Source organism: Mus caroli, unplaced genomic scaffold (genome assembly GCF_978045245.1).
Source record: "Mus caroli unplaced genomic scaffold, Mus_caroli_1 scaffold_18, whole genome shotgun sequence".
Lineage (NCBI taxonomy): Eukaryota > Metazoa > Chordata > Mammalia > Rodentia > Muridae > Mus > Mus caroli.
In genome coordinates, this window is record NW_028227273.1 from 21775916 (window position 1) to 21802417 (window position 26502).

Sequence of the window (26502 nt, forward strand, 5' to 3'; positions counted from 1 at the left end):
AGAATAAACAGGCTGAGAAAGAAATTAGGGAAACAACACCCTTCTCAATAGTCACAAATAATATAAAATATCTTGGCGTGACTCTAACTAAGGAAGTGAAAGATCTGTATAATAAAAACTTCAAGTCTCTGAAGAAAGAAATTATAGAAGATCTCAGAAGATGGAAAGATCTCCCATGCTCATGGATTGGCAGGATCAACATTGTAAAAATGGCTATCTTGCCAAAAGAAATCTACAGATTCAATGCAATCCCCATCAAAATTCCAACTCAATTCTTCAACGAATTAGAAAGTGCAATCTGCAAATTCATCTGGAATAACAAAAACCTAGGATAGCAAAAACTCTTCTCAAGGATAAAAGAACCTCTGGTGGAATCACCATGCCGGACCTAAAGCTCTACTACAGAGCAATTGTGATAAAAACTGCATGGTACTGGTATAGTGACAGACAAATAGACCAATGGAATAGAATTGAAGACCCAGAAATGAACCCACACACCTACGGTCACTTGATCTTCGACAAGGGAGCTAAAAACATCCAGTGGAAGAAAGACAGCATTTTCAACAAATGGTGCTGGCACAACTGGTTGGTAACATGTAGAAGAATGCCAATCGATCCATTCCTATCTCCTTGTACTAAGGTCAAGTCTAAGTGGATCAAGGAACTTCACATAAAACCAGAGACACTGAAACTTATAGAGGAGAAAGTGGGGAAAAGCCTTGAAGATATGGGCACAGGGGAAAAATTCCTGGATAGAACAGTAATGGCTTGTGCTGTAAGATCGAGAATTGACAAGTGGGACCTCATGAAACTACAAAGCTTCTGCAAGGCTAAAGACACCATCAATAAGACAAAAAAACCACCAACAGATTGGGAAAGGATCTTCACCTATCCTAAATCAGATAAGGGACTAATATCCAATATATATAAAGAACTCAAGAAGGTGGACTCCAGAAAGTCAAATAACCCCATTAAAAAATGGGGCTCAGAACTGAACAAAGAATTCTCACCTGAGGAATACTGAATGGCAGAGAAACACCTGAAAAAATGTTCAACATCCTTAATCATCAGGGAAATGCAAATCAAAACAACCCTGAGATTCCACCTCACACCAGTCAGAATGGCTAAGATCAAAAATTCAGGTGACAGCAGATGCTGGCGAGGATGTGGAGAAAGAGGAACACTCCTCCATTGTTGGTGGGATTGCAAGCTTGTACAACCACTCTGGAAATCAGTCTGGCGGTTCCTCAGAAAATTGGACATAGTACTACCGGAGGTCCTGGGCATATATCCAGAAGATGTCCCAACCGGTAAAAAGGACACATGCTCCACTATGTTCATAGCAGCCCTATTTATAATAGCCAGAAGCTGGAAAGAACCCAGATGTCCCTCAACAGAGGAATGGATACAGAAATTATCGTACATTTACACAATGGAGTACTACTCAGCTATTAAAAAGAATGAATTTATGAAATTTCTAGCCAAATGGATGGACCTGGAGGGCATCATCTTGAGTGAAGTAACACAATCACAAAAGAACTCACACAATATGTATTCACTGATAAGTGGATATTAGCCCAAAACTTAGGATACCCAAGATATGAGATACAATTAGCTAAACGCATGAAACTCAAGAAGAATGAAGACCAAAGTGTGGACACTGTGCCCCTTCTTAGAATTGGGAACAAAACACCCAGGGAAGGAGTTACAGAGACAAAGTTCGTAGCTGTGATGAAAGGATGGACCATTTAGAGACTGCCGTATCCAGGGATCCATCCCATAATCAGCTTCTAAACGCTGACACCATTGCATACACTAGCAAGATTTTGCTGAAAGGACCCAAATATAGCTGTCTCTTGTGAGACGATGCCGGGGCCTAGCAAACACAGGAGTGGATGTTCACAGTCAGCTATTGGATGTATCACAGGGCTCCCAATGGAGAAGCTAGAGAAAGTACCCAAGGAGCTAAAGGGATCTGCAACCCTATTGTTGGAACAACATGATGTACTAACCAGAACCCCGGAGCTCTTGTCTCTAGCTGCATATGTATCGAAAGATGGCCTAGTCGGCAATCAATGGAAAGAGAGGCCCATTGGACTTGCAAACTTTATATGCCCCAATATAGGGGAATGCCAGGACCAAAAGAATGGGAATGGGTGGGTAGGGAAGTGGGGGGCGCTATGGGGGACTTTTGGGATAGCATTAGAAATGTAATTGAGGAAAATATGTAATAAAAATATTAAAAATTTAAAAAAAAATTTAAAAAAAAAATAAAAGAAAAGAATTCTATAATATTTCCTTTTCTGTACTCTCAGAGTACAGAAAGAGTACTATTTTCAATGGTATTCACTTCAGTTTTTACTTAAATGAAATGGAAAATTCTATCTGCTGTGTATATGTGGGCACACTGCCTTTCCCAGAGGCAGACCCACCTTATTGCTGAAAAGGTAGCCTTGATGAGCCCATCTGTGTTTCAGATGACTGCCAATCTTGCCCTGGCTACAGCCCTTGGAGCCTCTGTAGAAGATGCCTAACTTAGGGTAGCCTATGTACAGTTTCTGAAAAAGCTCACAAAGAATGAAAGCATGGGTCCAACAGTTACTCTCAGGCCAACCGAATATCTACCTCTCTTAAATTTCCTCTAAGACCTTGGAACAGCAAACACTGTGAGTTGTGCAATAAAGACGGCATATGTAGTAAAGGTCAAAACCTCTTGCTGCTGAGCCACGGGTCTGATCCTGATTCTAACTCTAGACCCAGTCTTGCCAGCCTACGGTATCCATCTCCACAATACCCATGAGACTCTTCCTCTCTAACACTTACATAGTAATAACTGCAACGCTCATCTTGGCAGCCAAGGATGAAGAGTAATAATGTCTTGCAAACAGCAGTGCTGTTCTGGAATACAGATGTGCCATGGCTTACCTACCTCCTGCTCCCCTACGACTTAGCCTAAGTACAATCCGAGAATCTCTTATCTCTCCTAGAAATCTTTACTCCAATCATTTTTATTAGGGGCAAGTTTTTCCAGACATTTTTCATGTTTCCTGTCATTTCTGTTACACCTCCCCTTTTTTTTCTGTCTTTAGTTGAAATTAAGTTTTCTTTGCCCCTTCCCTTGTTCTCTAGAACTCAGGCACCCCATTTGTTCACATATACTATCAATAGCTATTCTGTTTGACAATGTCAGAGAGCATCAGGTGCCACAGGAGAGCATGGCTGCCACAGGGACAGTATGGCCGCAGTAGGAAGCACAATCCTGCCCTGCCCGCTGGCAGACAGTATGCTGACATTTGCTCGAGTGCCTTGGAAACAACACATCGCATTTTACATCTGTGTGTTTCAGCTTTCTGTATTTGGTAAGCCTGTGGAACCACAGAATGCCTGCCTTCAACACTGAGCTCAATTACTGATCTCCAGAAACCAAAACAGCTCTTAATTCCATCACTGTGTAAACCAAAAGACCCCAGTTTAAATTTAATTTCAATTTTTAAAAAGTAAATTAATAATGCCCAAAATGTATGCTTCCTACCATTCTTGTTGCAGGTTTTGTAGGAATCACCCGACTCTCACATTCCTAAACTTGACAGAAATGTTTTTAATATTTAGATTTGACCCCAAGTTTGCCGACCTCTTTGCTTGTGTCCTGTTAATCCTTTCTTTTGAAAATTGTTTCTGTCCTCACATTCCTGAAATGTATTTTTGGTTCAACTTTGGAAGCTGGTTTGACTAAAAATAGAATTTGAGGTTCCAAATCACTGTTTCCTCAGAATTTCAGAACATTTCCCACAGCCTTCCATCCCTCAGTGCGGCTAGTGCGGCTAGCAGCCAGGAAGAAGCCAAATCCAACTCATCCATGCATCAGACTGCCCACTGCTCAAGCTTTTATGATTTTTCTCTTTTGTCCCAATAATTGACTTTATTTCAACAACCATATCTTTGTTTTTAATATTTGCCAGTGGTTATTTTCCACACCAGCTATTTTATGAATAAATAGTATAATTATAGAAACAACATTTGGTGACTGCTAACAGCGTGCTTGGTATTATTCTGAACATTTCATTAATTCTTAAGGCAACTGTGAATAAAGTAAAAAGTGCTCTCTCTCTCTAATACATGAATAAAGTAAAAAGTGCTCTCTCTCTCTCTAATACATGAATAAAGTAAAAAGTGCTCTCTCTCTCTCTAATACATGAATAAAAGTACTCTCTCTCTAATACATGAATAAAGTAAGAAGTGCTCTCTCTCTCTAATACATGAATAAAAGTGCTCTCTCTCTCTAATACATGAATAAAGTAAAAAGTGCTCTCTCTCTAATACAAATACATGAATAAAGCACTTTCAGATGCAAATAAGCAGAAACCAGGCAGAAACCACACAGGTGGGCTGGTCCCAAAGCTATGTTTTTGTTTGTTTGTTTAGTTTTATTTTGTTTTGAGACATCGTCTCACAGTGTAGCCCAAGCCAGCTTCACACTCATTTTGTAGCCCATGCTGGCTTTGAACTCACAACAACATGATTCTTATGCCTCAGTCTTCCAGCATTTTACCCTTACTCTACTGGTTTAAGATTACAGCATCAAATGGTTTAGATCAGTGTGGAGGGTCTAAAGAGATGGCTCAGTGGCTAAGAGAACTTATTGCTCTCTCAAAGGACCCAACTTTGGTTCTCAGCATCCATGTTGGGCAGCTCACACCTACTCCTAACTCCAGGTACAAAAGCTATGACACCTGAGTTCCACAGGCACCTGTACTCACAAGTCACACCCACACACAGGGACATACACACATAATTCAAAAAATATATTGATAACCCTTTATAAAATCACCATAAAGTATATTCCAAACAGCATCTCTCCAATAATATGCTCTTGAATTTCTCTAAGTATTATGAATAACGTAAATGCTCCAAGAATCATTATTCATATGACATGTCCAATTGTTTAAAATGTTTGGCTCTTTAACGCTGGACAGTTTCTTCACATGTTTGTTTCTTTTTTTTTTTTTAAGATTTATTTATTTATTATATGTAAGTACACTGTAGCTGTCTTCAGACACTCCAGAAGAGGGCGCCAGATCTCGTTACGGATGGTTGTGAGCCACCATGTGGTTGCTGGGATTTGAACTCTGGACCTTCGGAAGAGCAGTCGGGTGCTCTTACCCACTGAGCCATCTCACCAGCCCCCACGTTTGTTTCTATTATGCTCACATTTATAAAGCACATTCTCGGGTTGGCAAGGCAGCCCGGAAGGTAAATGTTCTCGCAGCCAACCTGATGTCCTGAGTTCAATCCCCAGAATGTACATGGTAGAGAGAAGTGGCTGCCTCGAGTTGTCCTCTTACCTCTGCATGTGCACAGTGTCATCCACACATGGAAATAAATGCAAGGGAGGCTGCACAACCCAACTTTTCTCACCTCTCTGCTTAAGGGGCTGTGATCCCTGCCCTGGAGCCACTACCATTTTCCCTTCTACTTAGACAGCATCAGTGTTCTTTCTCATGGAAATGTTGGTTGGTTTTCATTTAAAAAGAGAAAAAAAAAAAAGCAAGAACGTCTTAAAAGGAATTTTCCCTCTCCATTTTACTGTCACCAGTGCAGAGTTTATCCATGTTTAAAGCCAATACTTGATTTTTTTCTTAACCTTACTAACATTCTCAAAACATACATTTTCAAGGCATTTATTTAAATATTCAAATGAGCCAGGCAGTGGTGGTACACACATTAATCCCAGAGGTAGGAGACTCTCTGTGACTTTAAGGCCAGCCCAGTCTAAGTAAGTTCCAGAACAGCCAAAGCAAAAGCTCAGAACCCTGGGTGGTTAATGCAGTTAAACTTCAAATTAGAGACCAATCTATATATCTTAATTTTCACTTTCCCATGGACTGTCTGCCTTGATTTCTCAGGAAATAGCCACCATCAGGGAGGCTTCCAGACAGAATGCATGGTGTCAGCTAGCCCTACTACAGCCATCTCCTGATAAATCCCTAGTTACATCATCGGCATCACCTTCTCGGTACTCTCTTTGCCCTACCATGGTCCATAATTTTATAACTTAGGTTTATTTTTACTTACATTCCTTTTTATTAAGATGTAGAATTTGCTAGAAGAAACTATTTATTTTAATATATTTTTGTCTTCTTTTTCGAGACAGGGTTTCTTTGTGTTGTTCTGGCTGTCCTGGAACTCGCTCTGGTAGACCATGCTGGCCTCAAATTTAGAGATCTTCCTGCTTCTGCCTCCCAAGTGCTGAGATTAAAGGAGTGTACCACCACACACCACCACCATGTATTTTTAACTTAATGCATTCTTTTGTAATAAGAAGTATACATATGTTCCATTATCTTTTCTTCCATCCATTCATTTTAGCACAGATGGCCTATACTTAAGAAATCATAAAACATCTGCACTGTTTATCGAATCCTCTTAGAACTGAACCTTGGTGATAGCTTAGACTGCCTCTGTGTCTGCTAATGCATACTGTATCCTCTGTATCTTCTGTAGCATGAGAAACTAGGACAAGACCCCAGACACCAAAGCAGCTAGACTAGTATTTCCTTCCATGGTATTTCAGTTCCGAGAAGAGGGTAAGGATAAAACCAAGAAATGCTACCTGAAGACGGCTAATTCAATGAGAAGGAATAATATGAGCAGATGCACACAGTGTATATGAAACTCTCTCACAAGGACCTTAAGAAACAGTATTGAGCAGGGCTTGAGTACAATTTATATAGCTTGTAATTACAGGTAAATCCAGAAACTAATTAACAAGCAATTACAGTTCCCAGAATGCCAACTTCAGTCAAGATGCAAAGTGTCATATAGACCAAGTCAGGGGAGTGCCATCGTCCTGGGATTCACATAACAAATGGAGTAATGTTCCCCACCCGTCTCCTGAGAACATCAATTTCCACAAAGCCTCTGAAAGCACCTGAGTGAGGTAGACTAGTAACTCACAAGCTCTCCATGGTGCAGATGCCTACACTATTACATTCACAGGCACCAGACTCAAAACAAAAGGCAAAGCAAGTAAATGGTCTTCTAACGCAAACCTATTTTACAAAACAATTCCAAACTGGAAAACCCACAAAATTGTGAAGGAAAACAAACCCAAAAATGTACACACAGCACATCCCATTATACTCTACGGTGATTATCTAGAAATTATCCTATCTCCTGGCAGACACTATACACTCTTGCTTGATATTGAAAAGGTAAACATTCACTGATGGCATTTGCTGGCAAAATGAGGCTTCTCATTTGGTATAATTTAAGGGTTCCATTCTAACAGAGGCCAATAGGTTTTTCATCCTTTAGATTTGCTATCGATCAATTTTCTAGATACTTTATCATCTACATACACCTTTATTGAATTCTCAAGCTAAGTATGTGACTAGCTTTGCAGAGCCAGACTATGATAGCAATTCCAGTCTGGGAGGCAGAACCATGACAAATCCCTAAACATAGCCACATGACAATACTTGCACAGCTAAATACGTTATATTACACACAAAAGGCAGCAGAGGTTACTACGCAGCTAAATTTAAAACTGGAAAATTAGCCTAGATTAATTTAGTGAACTGAAAGAATCATAATAGCCCTTAAAAGTAGAAAAGATCAGGGGAAGGGGACTCAGTTTCAAAACGAAAGGGTATAAGACTCAACTAGGCACTGTTGTCTTTGAAAATAGAAGAGGAGCCACAAACCAAGGAATGTGGTTATCTAGTTTATTCGGGGAAAGGCAAACAACCCAGCTCCTACAGAGAAGGAACTACAGCCAGGCAGGGTGGCACACATCTTTAATCACAGCACTCATGAGGCAAATGGATCTCTTAAGACTTTGAGGCTAGCCTGGTCTATATAGTGAGACCTTGTGAGAGAAAGGGAGTAGGGTGGAGTCTTAGAGCATCAGAACATAAGCAGGTGAAAGAAACAAGACAAAAGACAGAAGCAATAGCCAGTAAGAACTCTATCCAAAGCTAAAAAAAAAATTTCGGTAATAATGATAGTATTCTACAATAAGCCAGATGATAAAATAAATGTGATGAGCATGGACTGTTACTTATGAATATAAGATAGTTACTGGTGAATAAACAGAATATAGCATAATGAATATAGTAACATGACACCAGACCACACCACTCAAGTGACAGAGATAAATATCACCAAGGACAGAGCACTTGCCATCATGAATCTCTCTGATATAAGACTCACACTTCAGCCGGGCGTGGTGGCGCACGCCTTTAATCCCAGCACTCGGGAGGCAGAGGCAGGCGGATTTCTGAGTTCGAGGCCAGCCTGGTCTACAAAGTGAGCTCCAGGATAGCCAGGGCTATACAGAGGAAACCCTGTCTCGTAAAACCAAAAAAAAAAAAAAAAAGATTCACACTTCACCTCTGTGGTACCTACTCCCCAGACTCATGACCACCATCTAACGGAGAAACACCATGGGAATTCAGAATGAAGAGCATCTTACCCATAAGCACCGCATAAAGCAAGGGCATACTGCTTTGAAGTGGAGCAAGAGTGATTAAAAGCAAAGTGCTCCCTCAAAAGGATCCTAAGACACTAATGTCCTAGAAAATGGACATTAACAGAAAGATTAGCAAGACCAAACCTGATCATTTAGTCAGCTAAACAGTGCCAATCTATCCTCTCATTAGAATAAACTGCTATGAAGGAACCATCCTGAGAAACTGAGTGAACAGGGACATCCTTTATTATCTTTCTAGTTCCAATAAATCAAAAATTATTCATATAAAATAATTTCAGAACATGTATTTGTTGAAGGAAAACTCTGCTTAATTAAAGATATACAAGTAGTAACCATTTTCCATCTAATATTAAAGCCAAACTATTTTCCTTAGAACTCACACGACCTGTACTAGCGGATGTCAATAGTTGAGAGCATCAAGTAACAACACTTGCAAAACACACTTCAGACGCCACTGTCACTGAAGTCAACATTCTGACTTCCTGGCTGCCTAAACGTGCCTCCGATGGCATTCGTGACAAAATTTTTCGTGACACAACTGTGAAATAATCATAAATAAATGAGTTTTTCAAGACAGGGTTTCTCTGTGTAGCCCTGGCTGCCCTGAAACTAACTCTGTAGAGCAAGGTTGGCTTCGAATGCAAGCTATCTGCCTGCCCCTGTCTCCTAAGTGCTGGGGGGATTAAAGGTGTACACCACTATCACCTGGCTGAAATAGAGGACTTTAAACATAAGGAAAATATTTTCTGTAAAATTTGTTACAGAAATAAAAATGACAGCCATCAAACTTTTAAAAAATCTTATAGTGAATACAGGGCCTAACTCATCATAGCACTAAACATGCAATCATAGGTTATACAGACTTAGTCAGAGTAAAAACACTTAAAACACCCATCAGATTATCTACTGACACTAAGGTCAGCAAACCACTCTCAGACACACAGAGTCCATTTCTTGTGTCCTTTTACTGTTATTGCAACGCTGGCTCTAAACTGGTTTTGTATAGTGTTTAATGCCTCACCAATAAATACAAAGCAGACTAAAAGCCTTAAAGTTTACCCAATTCTTTTACTGTCCTCTCTTAAAATTACTACCATAAAAGCACACTTTGTAGGAATCTCAGAATATAATTACAGGGAAAGGGATGCTTTGATTTTCAGCAGACTTAAGGCTGCACACTGTGCTTCTTATTTCCCCAGCCTCACATGCAGCCGTGCCTCGGACTGAGAAATCAGCTGTGGGGCACAGCAACAGGAGCCCAACTTAAGATAGGAAGTTTAGTAAGTGACTTGACTTGACAACCTTCAAGCCAGGCAAACCGGTCAACTTCCACACAGCTCAGGATTTATCCTCTGTTCAGAAGTCAGCACATTAAAAACACAATTACAGGTCCTTTATTGAGATCTCAGTGTCCTTAGCTCAATGTAATTCCAGAATGTGGAATCCTGATATACTCTTGGCCTAGCATATAACTGAACTAAATTAACTGAACTAAACCTTTCTTCCCCAGGGCACCTCCCCCAAATCTCTTTCTCACACACACACAAGACCCAAAAAACTAACATGACCAAATTCATCCCTGCCAAGCAATTCCAGCAAGCAAACTCCAGAATTAAGTGTTAGGAGATGTTAATTTTCACCAACAGAATTACCGGTGTGAAATCATCTGTTGCATGTGTCTTCTAGGCAATAAAACTGCTCAAGATACGTCACTGGACAGTTTTTATAAAACTCAACTCATGACAAGCAGTTAGCCCACCAATGCACATTTCACAGTTTGGAGAGATGGTGCGAAGCACATTATCCACAATGTTTACGACTGTTAGTAACAAAAGAGTCAGCTACAAGTCTAGACCTAAACAAACTAGGCTTAAATCTCACACATAAAGTAGGTCTGGCCCCATGGCTGGCTCTGAGCCCAGGATACATCCTAGCTGCCATGCCCTCCTCTGTGCTAGCCTAGCTGCCATGCCCTCCTCTGTGCAGACCTCAACACTCATTTTGGTCCTTGCAGTTTTTCTTTCTGTCCCTCTGACACACAGCGCCAAGTCTTTTAAACAGTATACAAACAGACTTGGCTGGGATGCATTTAAGCTACAAATTCAAAGCTATGAGCAGGGAGTGGTGATTCAAAGTTATCAGCAGGGCGTGGTGGACACTCTGTGGTCCCAAGCTCCAAAGAACAGACTATGAGGTGTGAATGAAAGATCCTGACAGAATGGAGGCCCAATGAAAGATCCTGGCAGAATGTAAAAAGACACAGAAGCCCTGAAATTGGCAAGATAGACGTCAGTGTTAACAAAACTAGCTTCACTGATTTAGAAAAATAGAGGTGCACAATGCTCTGGCCACTCATTGAACCTGTGTGTCTGCCAATGTTCTGACCAGGTGTGTGCCCATTGCTGCACCTTCATTAGACTCTTTCCTTGTACCCCTCCCATACCCATTTCTTGAGAATAGACATTGTTTAGATCTGGAAATCCCCTACTCTCCCCCATCTCCTTCCCCCCCTGAGGGCCTATAAAAAGTGGGACCTCTTTCCCCTCGAGGTCGACTCCTCTACCCCTGCGTGGGATATGAGTCGTCCCCAGAGCTCTGGCTTTCCCCGAATAAAGCCTCGTGTGGTTTGCAACAAGCTCGGTCTGTCGTGAGTTCTTGGGTGTCTGCTATTGTCCTGAGGCCTGAGCGAGGGGCTCCTCTTGGAGTCTTTCATGAGGATGTGTGGATCCCGTGCTGATCTGGAGCAGTGTCTTTGAGAGGGCAGGGAATGGAAAGGAAATATTTTTGGGTTTGCCACGTATTCAGAGACTTCCGGTGGTGACTAGTTTCAGAATTTTCACCATGTCCTCTGGGGACCAGGTCTATAGTGGACACTGCTAAGTCCCTCCCAGATCTTCTATTACTCTGCAGTTTTTCTTCAGTTATCTTTTAAGAATTACTTTGAAATATTAAAGTTGGACTGTTTTGTTTTCCCTAGGACCCATGTGCAAGCTAAGTGTGCTTTGTGCTAAATGCTCGGTACCAGAAGTGTTTGTACTCTGTGGATGTTTCTGAGAAGTGTTTCATACACAATGCAACCCACGCCTAAATTCACTTGACTTTCATATACATTTTATACTCAAAGCCTGAAATGATTTAAAACAACACTTGCATTCATTCTGTACGTTTGATACCACTAACCATGTGAGGTCAGGAACAGGATGTTTTGCTTGCAGCATCATGTTAGTATTTGTAAACGCTGAGGATTGTTGCAGACATGGCTTGGCGTTTAAGAACACAGGCTGTTTTTTCAGAGGATCTGGGTTCAATTCCCACATTGTACTGGCTTGTTTTGTGTGTCAACTTGACACAGCTGGAGTTATCACAGAGAAAGGAGCCCCCCCTTGAGGGAATGCCTCCATGAGATCCAGCTGTGAGGCATTTTCTCAGTAATCAAGGGTGGGAGGGCTCCTTGTGGGTGGGACCATCTCTGGGCTGGTAGTCTTGGTTCTATAAGAGAGCAGGCTGAGCAAGCCAGGAGGCAAGCCAGTAAAGAACATCCCTCCATGGCCTCTGCATCAGCTCCTGCTTCCTGACCTGCTTGAGTTCCAGTCCTGACTTCCTTTGGTGATGAACAGCAATGTGGAAATGTAAGCTGAACCCTTTTCTCCTCAACTTGCTTCTTGCTCATGATGTTTTGTGCAGGAATAGAAACCCTGACTAAGACACACATGGTAGTTACTGTCTGTAACTCCAGTTACAGGGGGGAATCCAACAACCTCACACATACATGCAAGCAAAATGCCAATGTACATAAAGTAAATAACAACAACTTAATTTAAAACGTTGAGATGTTAGAGCACTGGAAACTCGGGATCTTCTGGTGGGTGCTCAGCCAGATGCAGGTGCCAGCCCAGCTCTACTCGATCGTGCCCCTGGAATCACTGTGCCCTCATTCTGGTTCTCTCCATATTCCTTCTTATTAATCTACTTCCTGGTATGATTTTCTTTTTCCTCTATGTTCTTCTTTAATTTAATGGATTCATATTACATTTCATCTTACCTTCCTGCCAGCTACCATCCTTTGTATTTCTCAAAGTATTTTATTCAAATACTTGCATCATAAGATTTAACCCATTTTATCGTGTTGAGTGTTTTATCTATTTCTGTTCTATACATATATATCTATGATAAATAACAAGACTAATTATAATATCCAAATTTTTAAAAATTTTTAAAAAACAATCTCCCAACTAGAAAGTTAAGGCATCACTATGTACACAACGCCCTAAATCAGAGCCCTAATGATTTTACCAGGAACAAGGCTGACAAGCAACTCTCAGCACAGTGGCAAGATGTGGTATAAAAATCAATAGCTTTTCATATGTATCAATGACAAACATACTAAGAAATAATTCTTAGTATTAAGAATTACAATAAGTAGTTGTAATTACAAGAAGTACAATAAACTCAGAGAGAGAGAGAGAGAGAGAGATATCTTGGACTAAAGCTAACTAAGGAAGTAAAAGGTCTCTACTTCACAAGTATAAACCACAGACACACAGCCAAGGAAAACACCAGCAGACTGCAAAGCCTTCCCATGCTCATGGGTCAGAAGAATTAATTGTAAAAACAGTGTTGCCAAACGCAATCTATAGATTAATAAAATCTCGATCAAAATCCCAGCCCCATTTTTCACAGAAATAGGGGAGTGAGTCTTAATTCCCATGGAAGCATAAAATACCCCATACTCAAAGCAATCTTGGGCAGAAACAATGATACAGGAGTAATCGGTTATACTTCTGAGCCACAGTAATAAACGCAGCGTGGCCCTGGCACAAACAGACACATACATCAGTGGAATAAAGCAGGGGACCCAGGTATGCCCCACCCAGCTACAGCCACTTAGATACACACTGGGAAACAAGCAGTGCTGGACAAACCCCATCTACAGCCACTTAGATACACACTGGGAAAGTAGCGGTGCTGGACAAGCCCCGTCTACAAGTACAGTAAAGTAGCACACGCGTGAACATCAACTCCAAATGCAACGACCTCAACATAAAACCCGAAACTCTCCAACTGTTCAAGGAAAAGCAGAGAGAACACTTCAAGATATGGGCATAGGGAAGCACTTTCTCAATAGGACTTGCCCTGTCACAAAATAAGAGCAACAATCTAAGCTAACAGGGAGGTAATCATGAAATTAAAATCATGTGTGCTACAATGACAGAGCTAACTGAGTGAGGAGACTGCCTGTGTGGACGAAATTCTCCTAAGCTCCTCCCCTAATAGGGGAGAATAAACAAAAGACAAAAGGGCCTTAGGAAAACAAAACAAGGAAGTAAATAATTGAACTTTCAACATTCTTACCCAAGTAAATGGAAATTAAAACTACTTTGAGAGTCCATCTCATTCTAGCCAAAATGGTTATTATCAAGAATTGAGGATGCTCAGAAGGGGAGACCCCCATTCACCACTATGAAATGTAACCACTATATAAATCACTGGGGAGTTTCTAAAACACCTAAGAAGTCCCAGTTACAGCACTCCAGGCACATATCTATAGGATTCCATATCCCTCACAGACAGAGCCTTGTGCATCCATGTTCACTGCGGCTTTGTTCACAATAGCAAGGAGCCATCAACTGATGAAAGAGTAAAGGAAGGATAGTCATATACACAATAAAATTCTATCCAGTCATAAAGAAAAGTGAGATTATGAAATAATATGAAAACGGATGTATTAATGGAGGAAAATAATGCTGCAAAATAATGTATTAAGTGATATAATTCAGGGTCACAGACACAAACACCACATGCTCTATACAAACTTAGTTTTTATTTTATATACATGTGCATTTATAAAGAAGAAATAGGCCAGGAATCCAGAAAACTAAAGATTCTTTAAAAAGAAGTAGTTGTATAGCAGAATGTATGGGATAAGAGAACAGGAGGCAGGAACAGCAGGAATAGAAAGACTGAAGGCAGGAAGAGAGGAGAAAAGGAAGTGGAAAGGAGGGTCAACCAATACTTACAAGAATTACAAGAAGGAATTCTGATACCCAATAGCTAACCAGAACATCTTTAAAGAGTTTGAAATGAAAGTACCCTGTGTGTATGAGCTAATCAGCTCCCAGAAGCCACAGATAATCAAACATAAACCCTAGTGCAAGGAACCGACTGTCTTCCTTGAGATTTTAGGCCACTCAAGCCCCCAATAAATACAGGCAGATGCCAGTCAGTTAGTTAGTTCTTCTCTAGAACCAGATGGCAAGATTCTATTGCTGAGGCTGCCACATCCACTGACCACAGGAATCAAGCTGGAAGTGTGTGTGTGCTCGCGTGCTCACCTAATGTGTGCTACAGTGTGATTTGACTTGATGCCTACTCTGAGAAGGAATACACACCCAGTACTGTAACTAGTCCAAAGCCCATGAGTGGGAGGTCACAAAGCACAGTGAGAAAGCCAGTGCTGTTGTTACTGTCATTGTTTTACTAAATGGATATGGCGAGCCTTCCAACTGTCTTCTAAGTAACTGTATTTATGCACATGTCAGCTCTAGTCAAAGAAGTATCTTTATCTGGAGAGTCATGCAACTGAGGAACTCAGAACTGGTAATGTCACCTGAATATCCAGATACTTGCCACTTTATATTATTATCCCTCAAAGGCGAAAGAGCAACAAGAAGGGCCTGAGCCCTGGGACCCGCTGCCTTCTGGAATGTCATAGCTACAGTCCTCAGTAACACCCTGTGATGAACAGGGAGAGCCTCATGGCCTCGACCCCCTTGGGGATTTATATGCACTGATAGTTGGAGGCACGGGCATATTTTTCAGTGGTGCAGCCATTGATAAAGTATCTACACTCTTGTGAGCAAATTCTCACCTATGTTTCTAAACTTCTTTTGATTTTTATATTTGGTCACACACAAAAAAGAAAAGAGAAAAAGTAGAAGGTGGCTAGTCAAAACATGGGAAAAGACTACTAATAAGAGTAGAAAGCTGTCTCAAGACACAGAGAGACCGATCCAGGCCAGGAATTTAGGAGGGAGATGAGATCAAGTCTGCAGCTGGAGAAGCACCTCGAGGTCTTGTCTTCTCTCCTGACCTGAGATTGAGTTTGTGTCATTTTAATTTGTAAGTGAATTTCTAAAAAAAGTTACAGTCCTTCACATCCTTCAAATGGTTGCCCTAAGAAATGATCTACTTCCTTGATACCAGTTTTTCTCTTCTAGAGTAAGATATTTTTAAAACAGAGATTAAGATAAAATCACATAACAAAGCCACTAAGATAAAAAGAAACTGGAAATGTTTTTAGCTTCACGAGAAAAGCTGAGAATAACATACCGTTCAACTTGCCTCATTTTGTTCTTAGAGCAGGCACATTACATACAAATGAGTTAAGCACTTAAAAAACCATGATTAACGTACCAAATCCAGGAACACTTTTGAGACTGGATTTGAGGCAAATCTTCTCCACCCTGAGGTAGCTGTACCTCATTAGACAATTCCACAGGAACATCCAGTCCACGCGTGTCCTGTGGTTCATGATGATGACGCTCCTCTCTCCAGGCACAAAGGCGTCACCTGTTATAACCACTTTGACACCAAACATGGTCTCCAGCAACGCCTGCAGAAAGATAAAACGTACAAATATAGAGCAACTTAGTTAGAGCTTTCAAGTTAAGAAGCCACATATGAAATTAGTCACAACCATGTTTATGAATTTATTAGATATTCACTATACAAAAAGGCAATGAAGAAAGAATTATGGACCTTTTTCCTTCTTGCTAACCTTGTCACAACCATGCTATACTGCTTTTATAATACCCAAAAAGGAGGACACTTAAAAAACTAACTAAACAAAAAAATTGTCTTTGGAAAAGCAAAACTGCTTTTAAAAGTTTCCACAGGTAAATTGTATATGCCATGATATATGTTCCATGGCTTCTAACACACAAGAAACAGTTTCCCATGCTCTTGCTTTTGTAATAAATGGGGGGCTCTGACCTGGAGTGCAAGTAGGAAGTGCTTTCAACACTTCCAATCTCTGCCACTAATTTTAATTTCTGGAAGTTTCTTGATAGAAAAATATGAACTACCTTTCAAATCTTCAATTATATAGTATTAAGTTTTTTTAAAAAAAAGTACAACATTCTACTAAGCAATGTTAAGGATATAATGGTATGATTATTACCCAATATTTCTAGATAGAATAAAAAATAAAACTGAATGTAGGATTAAAGAAGCTAAACTTCTTTTTTTGCTTACTTTTTTTTAGGAGGGGGGGTTTGAGACAGGGTTTCTCTGTGTAGCCCTGGCTGTCCTGGAACTCACTTTGTAGACCAAGCTGGCCTCGAACTCAGAAATCCGTCTGCCTCTGCCTCCCGAGTGCTGCGATTAAGGGTGTGCGCCACTGTACTGGCTGGTTTTGTGTGTCAACTTGACACAAGCTGGAGTTATCACAGAGAAAGGAGCTTCAGTTGGGGAAGTGCCTCCATGAGATCCAACTGTAAGGCATTTTCTCAATTAGTGATCAAGGGGGGAAAGGCCCCTTGTGGGTGGGACCATCTCTGGGCTGGTAGTCTTGGTTCTATAAGAAAGCAAGCTGAGCAAGCTAGGGAAAGCAAGCCAGTAAGGAACATCCCTCCATACCCTCTGCATCAGCTCCTGCTTCCTGACCTGCTTGAGTTCCAGTCCTGACTTCCTTGGTGATGAACAGCAATGTGGAAGAGTAAGCTGAATAAACCCTTTCCTCCCCGACTTGCTTCTTGACCATTATGTTTGTGCAGGAATAGAAACCCTGACTAAGACAAGCACCAAATCCAGCTCTAATGTTTTTTTCTATAAGATAATCTTTTGTTTCTCAAAGAATACACGAAGACTAACTGTCTACTAAAATCTTCCAGCATATCATCTACATCGAATTCCTGACTCAAATGAATGCTGAAATGCTTGCCAGGTTTGTTAAATTAACATTTCTACTACCCGTGGTTATTAATTTAGATTGATAATTCAGAAGGAAAGTGTGTGTTACAAATGAGAGCTCTTACACAGTGAGCTGCCCTTTCATTTCTCCTTTATATTGTCCAGAATCTAGGCTCAAACTCCTACCACAGCCTCCCAAGAAACCAAAACTACAGCATATCCTTATGCCCAACTTCAGTTTAAAATTCCAAACCACTTACATGTAAGTCCTACTTTATTTTATAACTAGTTGAAAAAGGCTTGATCAAAGGGGATTAAAAGAAAATCCAACCCCTCAAATACCATGAAATAATTCAACATTGACAGTGAATGAGCTATGAGCATGTATGGTAGAATGAAACACAAACATGACATTGAAAGAGGAGCAAAAACAGGTCATAGATTTGAATATCCACAAGTAAGGCTTTCTACAAGAGCTTTAGAAGAAAATACACTCAGTACAAAAAGAAACAACTACAAAGTTGTATCCAAGGCGGCTACTTCCCAAAAGAGGACACTTGCGTTGTGTGGCTAGGTAGAGCTCCCTAACCAGGGCTGGCAGTGCTGTTGCTGGACCTGCTTCACAGCTGCAGTTCCTCCAGTGTGTATGGAGACAGGAGGGCTGCTGAGGGAGGCTCGCTGGCTTCTGGTGTGGGAAACACTAACTCAAGGCGTAAGTGAACAGCAATAGAGGAAATTACAGGGCATGTTCTTCTATGCACATGCCTACCACCACGGAAATACACACAGATTATTCATTAAAGCACTTCTCAATGTTTCTGTTTGTTTGTTTGTTTAAAAATTAAAAGCTTTATGGGCTGATCATGGTGACACATGCTTTTAACCCCAGGGCTTGTGAGGCATAGGTAAGTGGATCTCTGTTTTTCTGATATAACAGAGTAACAGTCAACTTCTACCTCATTTAACAGAAAGAAAAAAGAAAGTTTTTCATTCAAATGAAAAGCAGAAAAGACAGGGTGAATAAACTCTGTGATGGTTTGTATATTCTTGGGTCAGGGAGTGGCACCATTTGGAGGTGTGGCCTTGTTGGAATAGGTGTGACCTGGTTGGAGTAGGTGTGTCACTGTGGGTGTGGGCATAAGATCCTCAGTCTTCCACTAGCAGCCTTTGGATGAAGAGGTAGAACTCTCAGCTCTGCCTGTGCCATATCTGCTTGGATGCTGCCATGCTCCCACCTTGATGATAATGGACTGAACCTCTGAACCTGTAAGCCAGCCCCAATTATATGTTGTTTTTTATAAGACTTGTCTTGGTCATGATGTCTGTTCACAGCAGTAAAACCCAAAGACAAGCTCACATTTTATTCTGTGGCATGGCTACTTTTTACTAGATTTACCCAGGTTTACAGTTAAAAAGAGAAGAAGAAAAAGTCAGGATAGATCCAGATAGAGCTAGATCCAGGAAAGCCAGGACAACAGAAACAAACCCTGGGAGTGGGGGTAAGACTTAAAAGAAAATGCAGTCTATTGAGGAGGAAAGAGCTCAAAAGTTAAACTTTACAGCCACAGAACCACCTGGCTGTGCTCTGTGACAACAGGAAATGAGCCCAAAGAGAAAGACTTTACCCATTAAGGGCTCCAACTTGTGAGAAGGAAATTTTACTTGAAAAAGAGAGCCTGATCAGGAAATGTAGCTGAGAGTGCTTGCTCCCCTTGCCTTGAAAGCAGCTGTCTGGGTAAGTGTTCTCCAGTATACGCTCATGGAAGCTGATAGCAGTGCTCCAAAGGAGACCTAGTCACATCTCAAGCTGGTAGAAGAATGTGACAGCACTGTCCACATAGGACTGGCTTTGCTGGCATGACAGATGCAAGAATGAAGAGGCCCTAGAATCTACTTCAGAGAGCAGCTGAGGCCAGGCAAGGTGTGGCAGGGCAGACACCTGCAGCCTAAGTGTCCATGGAGATCCAGCATGTTGAAGAGGTCAGAACCTTTTGTCAGAGTATTTCATCACAGAATAAGAACAGAACACTTTAACTGCAAGTGTCGATAAAAGAGAAAGAAGAGAAGGAGGAGGAGGAGGAGGAGGGAGAGGAGAAGGTGGTGAGAAAGCTGGGAGGACCAGGCTGCATGCAGTACTACATTTATAAAACAGACACATCTGTATAGAAAATTGAAAGCACAAGCAACTGCAAGGGGGGAAGGCTAACTTTTAGAAGTGATGGTTGCAAGTTTAAAACCCCTCACTACAGGATTCATTTTTAAACAAGAAAAATACACTATAAATGATTTAAAAGTCAATTGTCAGGAAACCCTCCCATGCCCACCCCATGTCCTGGAACTCACTCTGTAGACCAGATTAGCGGCAGACTCAGAGATCCACCTGCCTCTTCAAGTACTGAGATTAAAGGTGTGAGCCACCGCCTCACACACAGCTGTTTCTGTTCATGTAAAACCCCTACCCTAAGCACCATTTCAGGAACTGAGTCAACCTGAATCTCAAGGGCCCACGGCAGCCACAAGACACTTTCACCTTGAGGGCAGGCGCTCTGCCTGCTGCCTCACTGATGGATGGCAATGAAACAGGACGGAAAGGGGCCTTACCAATCAGGGAAGACTGTTTCCATTCCTTACCAATCAGGGAAGACCGTTTCCATTCCTGATTTCTTTTTCAGACGCTAAACACCTGGCCTCTCTATCAAAACAGTCTGACAAACCCAGTAGCCTAAGCAGAAAGAAGAATTCACTGTTGCTAAGGAGAAAGGACAGGAACAATCCCCAAGGGAAAGGCAAGCACGCACTGCCCACTGATCGGCAGCAGCCTCTTCCCAGTACCAGAGGAGGCAGGAGCCGGGACTAGAAACCAACAGGCATCAGCTCAAGATGAGGGGATGCTCTCAGAGCACCATGATGACCCTGTAGAGTGCCACCTGCCCCATGACTACGGAACACTGAGTGCACTCTGATCTTACCCAATCTGTTCACTTCATCTGCACAGAGAAGTCACATGTCGTTTGTATGTTCCTAACCTTTGTAATTACTGAAAAGAACTGAAACAAACACGCCTCTGAGAAGTTAGGAAGATGTTTACTGTTAGAAGCTTCGTGGGGTGGGTTACATTTTTACCTAATTTTTTTTCATACAAACTGTTGATATTCTTTCCCTGACCCGATAGAATCTTAATAGGCATCACTGCTTTGTAAAACACAAAATGGATATGCAGAATAAATTTAAATAATGTAAAAATTCTTCACTCTTTAAAATTTATATATTTTTATATATAAATTATACCTTTCATTATGTGAAATATAAAAGAAAATGCATGAAGAACATAGAAAGAAGTTCTTATTTTCTGTGAGGATCTTTACAAGGGTTTGCTTTAAGGACATGAATATTTGTATTTCTGTTTTCTATTTCCCTTCTCTTTTACATCTGGAATGCTTACTATAGAACACAGAATATTTGTGTTTCTCTTGAGAACTAGACCTCCGATGCTAACAAAGTCCAAGAGATAGATAGCCCCCAGGACAAGCAGGCGGACCTCTCTTGGGTGCACAGCTTACCACAGGAAGCGTGAGCCACGTAGCCACAAGGCGGCTGCTAATCCAGCGGTACCACGACAGGTTTATAAACATCAAAGGTAAAACGGGGCCGAGCATAAAAATACTTCCAAAAAAGCTTCCGGCAAACAGGAAGAGAATAAAGTAAATCCCCTTCCATGACACCATGATTCTGAAAGATAAAACAAAGAATATATCTTATTACTATGCATTTGCTCTGGAATTCCATCACAGTTCTGCATACAATAATCTTTAAAGACAAGGTTACTGAGTGCTGATGAGGGCCACAGATTCCCTGGCCTTAAGTCTAACAAGTTGCCAGTGTACTAGAAATTGATACTCTCAAAAAATATACATAAATGTATATTCTGCAGGAAACTGTGTTGTCTGGAGTAAGAAGTTAGCACTGAAGGGTCTTTCTGTTTTTCTTTCCTAGGCATTATTTCCAGGCATTGTTTTCCACCTAAAAGCAGAAATAACGGTGAGGGTTTGCAGAACCGCTTCGTATGGGTGAGAACACATACAGAAAAAGCAACATCAGTTTCACAGAATACAGTAAAATTCAAAGAACAAGATCTGGAAGTGTTCATTTTTGCAATAGATCCTAGGATCCCATTTCTGGGCACCTGGCCTTAGACTGGCACTTTATGAGCTAGCTAGATAAGTCAGCTGCCCCTTCACTGGCTTTGTCCAAACAGCTACCAAAGCATTACTTTAGGGGTGCTGAAGCCAAAATTCAGCATGGATATTTTAAAACCAATGCTTGGAAACACAGCTGAAAATGAAAACTCCAATATCTGATTCTATAAGCTAAACTGAAGTTTAACTTGGCACCAGGTGTGTTTTTAAAATTTCTACCAATATCTGATGGTATATATACAACATCCCACAAAGTAGAAAAGGCAGGAATAAGGAGAGGGCAGAGGGAAGGAAGGAACGAAGCCCAACTGAAGCAGTAACCAGGCCCCAGTTTGCACTGGACAGGCAGGCAGGAGAGCCAGGCGCTCCCACACACTCTCCACCCTTTCTGAGCTGCTCGCCATTAACAATGTTAACAGCAGCTTCTCCCCAGTCTTCAACTTAAAGCTTCTTAACAGAAAAAAAAAAAGGAACATAGGCTTTAAATTCAGTAATTTAGAGCTACTTCTTACACACGCACAAACCACCACCACCATGCACTGTGCTGCGTTTCTACTCTACCTGAATACAGTTATACAAAATCCTACCCTGACACTCAGCATATATACTAGAAAATCTACCAACTGTCTAGTACAAATAAAGTTATCTTTACACAAAAGTTCTACATAATCCTTTATAGCACCATTTCTCATACTTGCACAAACTAGAACTAACCTGTCAGCGGAGGGTGTATAGATTCTGAATGATCAATCACCAATGGAAGACATATGCCTGACACAGGCATCCTGACTTACTCTCAGATGCACTGGACTGAATGAGATGCCAGGTAAAAAGGACATTTCTTTTATGGAGCATTCCTACAAGGCCAGGCCATAGAATCTGTGGCTGGCTGGCTGGCTGGCTGGCTGGCTGGCTGGCTGGCTGGCTGGCGAAGATGCTCTGAGGACTGAAGGACAGCACCCGGGAAGCCTGGCAGACGAGCAAACAACTGTTTCCCAGCGGCACAGCACTGCAGAGAAGTCACATGGACTAGTCTCCCCTTTCCTTCGTTAGAGCTCAGCATTGAACCCAGACTCCACGTGCACCAAGTATATGCTCTGTCACTGAGCAACATGCCTAGCCCTAGGCATTTTAAATCTCGTTCAGTCATAGTTGTACCTGCCTGTAACGTAGCATTGGGAGGCAAGAACCCTGACGTTAAAGCTGGAGGGTAAGTTTGTTGCCAGCCTAAGCTACGTAGTGATTGATACTCTGCTTCCCAAATAAAAGTCTCTTAAATGACTAGCTGAAGTCAAAGCTATGTTCTTAGGAAATTCTAGTCTTCAAATTATTTCAATAATAATAATCCAAAATATTTTTCTAAGCTTTTATAATACGCCAGATACAATTTTATGTATTTGGTTTGAATAGACTTTAACAGTCACAACAATCTCGTGGTGTGGGTATTTTTATTACCCCTATTTATACATCAGGACTCTGTGGCACAAAAATGTTAAGTAATTTGATCAAGGGTAAACAGCTAGTGAATAGCAACACTGAGAACTGGCTCTGGGGATTTCGGTGTTGGTGCCTAGACTCAGCCACATTATACGCATTATAATTATTATTATAAGTCATTATTCAAGACTATATTACTCTTTAAATAGGCACACACTTTAAAAGATTTATACTACAAAGACATAATTATAAACCAAGCTTTAAAACCTTATTTTAAAAGTATTCTGAATTTAGAAGTTCACAGGAACTTGATGAGGAGGCTTGCCATTCAACCACTCACTTTGGAGAATTAATACCAGCTTCCCTTACCTAGTGGCACCCTACCTATTAACATGAGCCTGACTCTGGTGCCAACCCATGGCAGTGACTGATATATACTTAAAGGAAGGTATGGCTTGGTGTGACTGCTATGCCAAACAAAAGGCAAAAAAAAAAAAAAAAAAAAAAAAAGCCCAAGTGCATGAACCAAGACATGGCTTTCCACCGAGGCTTTCCACTCAGTTGTTTATATTATTCCTGGAGTACTCCAATGTGAGAACTCCCTGATAAGGACTAGTGGAATCCACTGAGGATACCTACATGTCCTTAGAAAGGAACCAACTACATTTCACTTCATAGACTTTCTTGTTATATGTTGGTAATAGGCACTGTTCTCACAGTCTGGCTAGAAAGGTAAGGTCACAAACATGACCAGTTCACTGTAAGTCAGGTTACAATAGTGGTATATTCTGAAGCATCCAATCATCGCAGCAGGGATAATTACAGTATTCAAGAAGGCATCTTCCTGGATGAAGTGGTGGACAGAGCAGAAAGAAAATTCAGGCAAAAAACCAAACAGGTTTGTAGAAATTTAAAACACAAGCCATAGAGATTTAGAAATTACTGAAATATAAAGGTACAAGGTGCACATGTTGGCATGCAAAAAATCCACAAGAGCAAAGGCCCTAGAATAAAGCTGTGTATGGGTCAGGATGGGGGAAAAGAATACCTTCACCTTGGCACAAGGAGTGGAAACTAAGAAATATGTCTCATATTGTAAGACAACAGATAAAAGTGACTCAAGTGTGGACAGTCTGCTCTGCTAAGAGGCTTCTCTGGGCTTTATAGATAACTCCTAAGACGTATTGGGAAAAAACCCAGGATTGAGAGATACCACTATCAAAGATGTCTTCAAGGCATGACAGACACACACCACACAAATGATCATGCCATAGTCCTTTACCTGAACACCTCATCTATAACATAAGGAGGCTGAGAGTGCATCTACTCTAAGGCCTCAACTAGTTTGAAGACAGTCATCTTGTTATTTGCCAGACACTTTATACAGCACTCCTGATACCTACCTACTTAAGATATGAAGATTTAGCCATGCTTGCTGGTGCAGATGTGTAATTCCCGCTACCACTCACCAAATCAGAAAACATCCACGTTCATGGCTTGCCTCGGCTCTGGTGAATGCACTGCTACTTGAGTACCTCCAAAGGACCCTGCTCAGTACAACATTTTCAGGGCACTAGGACTGGGCTACAGCAATGCAAAAATAAAGCTCACCGACTTCACTTTCTATATACAACCCGAACATCTATCACATGGAAGAAATCTGGATTTTGGTCTAACTCAAAGTTGAATTTTAAATAGTACAGGCTGTAAAAGCAATCATGATATAAAACATCATAATGAAGCCCATTACTCTGTGTAATAGCCTTTAAAAGTTAAAAATAAGTCATTTTAGTAACAATGACTCCAGTCAACTGGCTAGCCTCCTTTCAAAGGACCTTTAATCTAGTCTACATCACACCCTCTCCTTGGTATATATTATGCTATAGTGGATTCGTAAATTTGAGGATTTAAAGAAAAAACTTTTGCTATATCCCTTGACAGTGCTATGTGGCCTAGAACAAACACTCTACGTTCCACCCAATCCAAACAAAAGCCTGCAGTGTGTCTAGTTAGATGAGGACAATTTACAGGTGAAGCAATGGAGGAGTGGAGTCCTTTCACTACAGACTCCCACCATAATTCACATGGAAGGAAGTCCACTCTGGGAAATGCTACCAAGTTCATGATCTGGAACAGTGAGCAAATTCAAGGCCATAGGAAACAATAGATAAGTCTGTAATAGATGAACAGTGGTGCTTCAGTAATCTGACAAGGGGGCAATAAAGGCCCACAAAACCAAACATCTCCATTACGAACAAGTTACACCTCTTACATCCCACCCTAGTCATGAAGAAGGCTTGGAAACACCCATCTATTTTCAAAAGAATAGGAAAACAGCAAGTAACTGTGTGTGTGTGTGTGTGTGTGTGTGTGTGTACATGTGCATGTGCATATGTTTATTACAGAGAGGATTAGTAATATAAATCTAAACTGGGTTTGGATTCTGCAAAATTCCCAATGAAAAACCTTTTACTACCATAGAAATATTTGTACATTCATGTTTACTGCTGTTCTATTTTAAATAACAAGAAAATGGAAACAAGCTAAATGCCCCTCCAATGAATGGGTAGTGAAAACTTGGTACACATATACCATGGAATATTATTTAGCTGTAAAGAAAAATGAAATCGTGAAATTACAGGAAATGAACTTGGAATGCACAGAATGAAGAGAAGTGAACAAACTCAGGAAGGAAACAGTGTGCGCTCGCACTCACGCAGCCAATGCTCAGAATGAACACATGCACTCCAGTGCAGGAGGGCAAGTGCAGAACACTCAGACAGCAGAGCATGGGGGGACACCATCAGGTGACAGGGATGGACTGCAGGCAGAATGATGAGGCATCAAAGATAACAAAATTAATCTTCCTAGTTTTAATGTTGTCACTTGTCTTTCTTTTTTGTGGTGGATATGTGTGTAAAAATTAACTGCTGGTAAATGTATAGAACCTAAATGGAGATCCATAGCTTCAGAATGGCCATTCTAACTACATAGATGTCCACTCAGATGGATAAAGTTGGGGACTGGACAAGTATTTGTTGTAGGAACTACCTTAATGTGGCTGTGTGATGTTTCTATTTGTAAGTTCCCATTGGACAGCCAACACTTTAGGAGTCCCACCAGATGCCCTGACTGGCGAAGTCTCTTTACCTCGCCATACTCACTCATGTAGGAACACTTGCTCACTACTTTCCCAAAAGGAGCTGGCCAACTCTCTAGAAACTGAAGTTTTATGATGACTCCCAACTGCCACGGCACCTTTGAGAGTCTACGAGTCTTCAGCTAATGATAGCAGTAGCAAAGTACGCTTACCTATCAAAAAAAACCCAACCAACCACAAATACCTACATAGGTAGGTAAGTAGACAGATCGACAAACAGATGTGTATATAGGTAGGCAGTGATTGTTAAAGAAAAAGAAAAATACATGTATTTAAAAAAAGAAAAACAATGACCCACATAATGAAGT

General features: G+C 41.0%; 1 protein-coding gene across 4 annotated transcripts in view; it reads right to left on the reverse strand.

Moving 5' to 3' along the window:
* Lclat1 (lysocardiolipin acyltransferase 1) overlaps positions 1-26502 on the reverse strand; it is a 127904-nt gene that overhangs the window by 59093 nt on the left and 42309 nt on the right. For 3 of the 4 annotated variants that reach the window (XM_021149522.3, XM_021149525.3, XM_021149524.3), the window contains exons 2-3: positions 20962-21130; positions 15905-16103 (exon numbers count right to left, since the gene is read on the reverse strand). In XM_021149522.3, the coding sequence (XP_021005181.1) occupies positions 15905-16103; positions 20962-21126 (364 nt within the window). In that variant the 5' untranslated portion in view covers positions 21127-21130. Of the gene's footprint in view, positions 1-15904; positions 16104-16744; positions 16764-20961; positions 21131-26502 lie in introns of those variants that run through there. The other variant, XM_085832626.1, reaches the window with a different exon arrangement.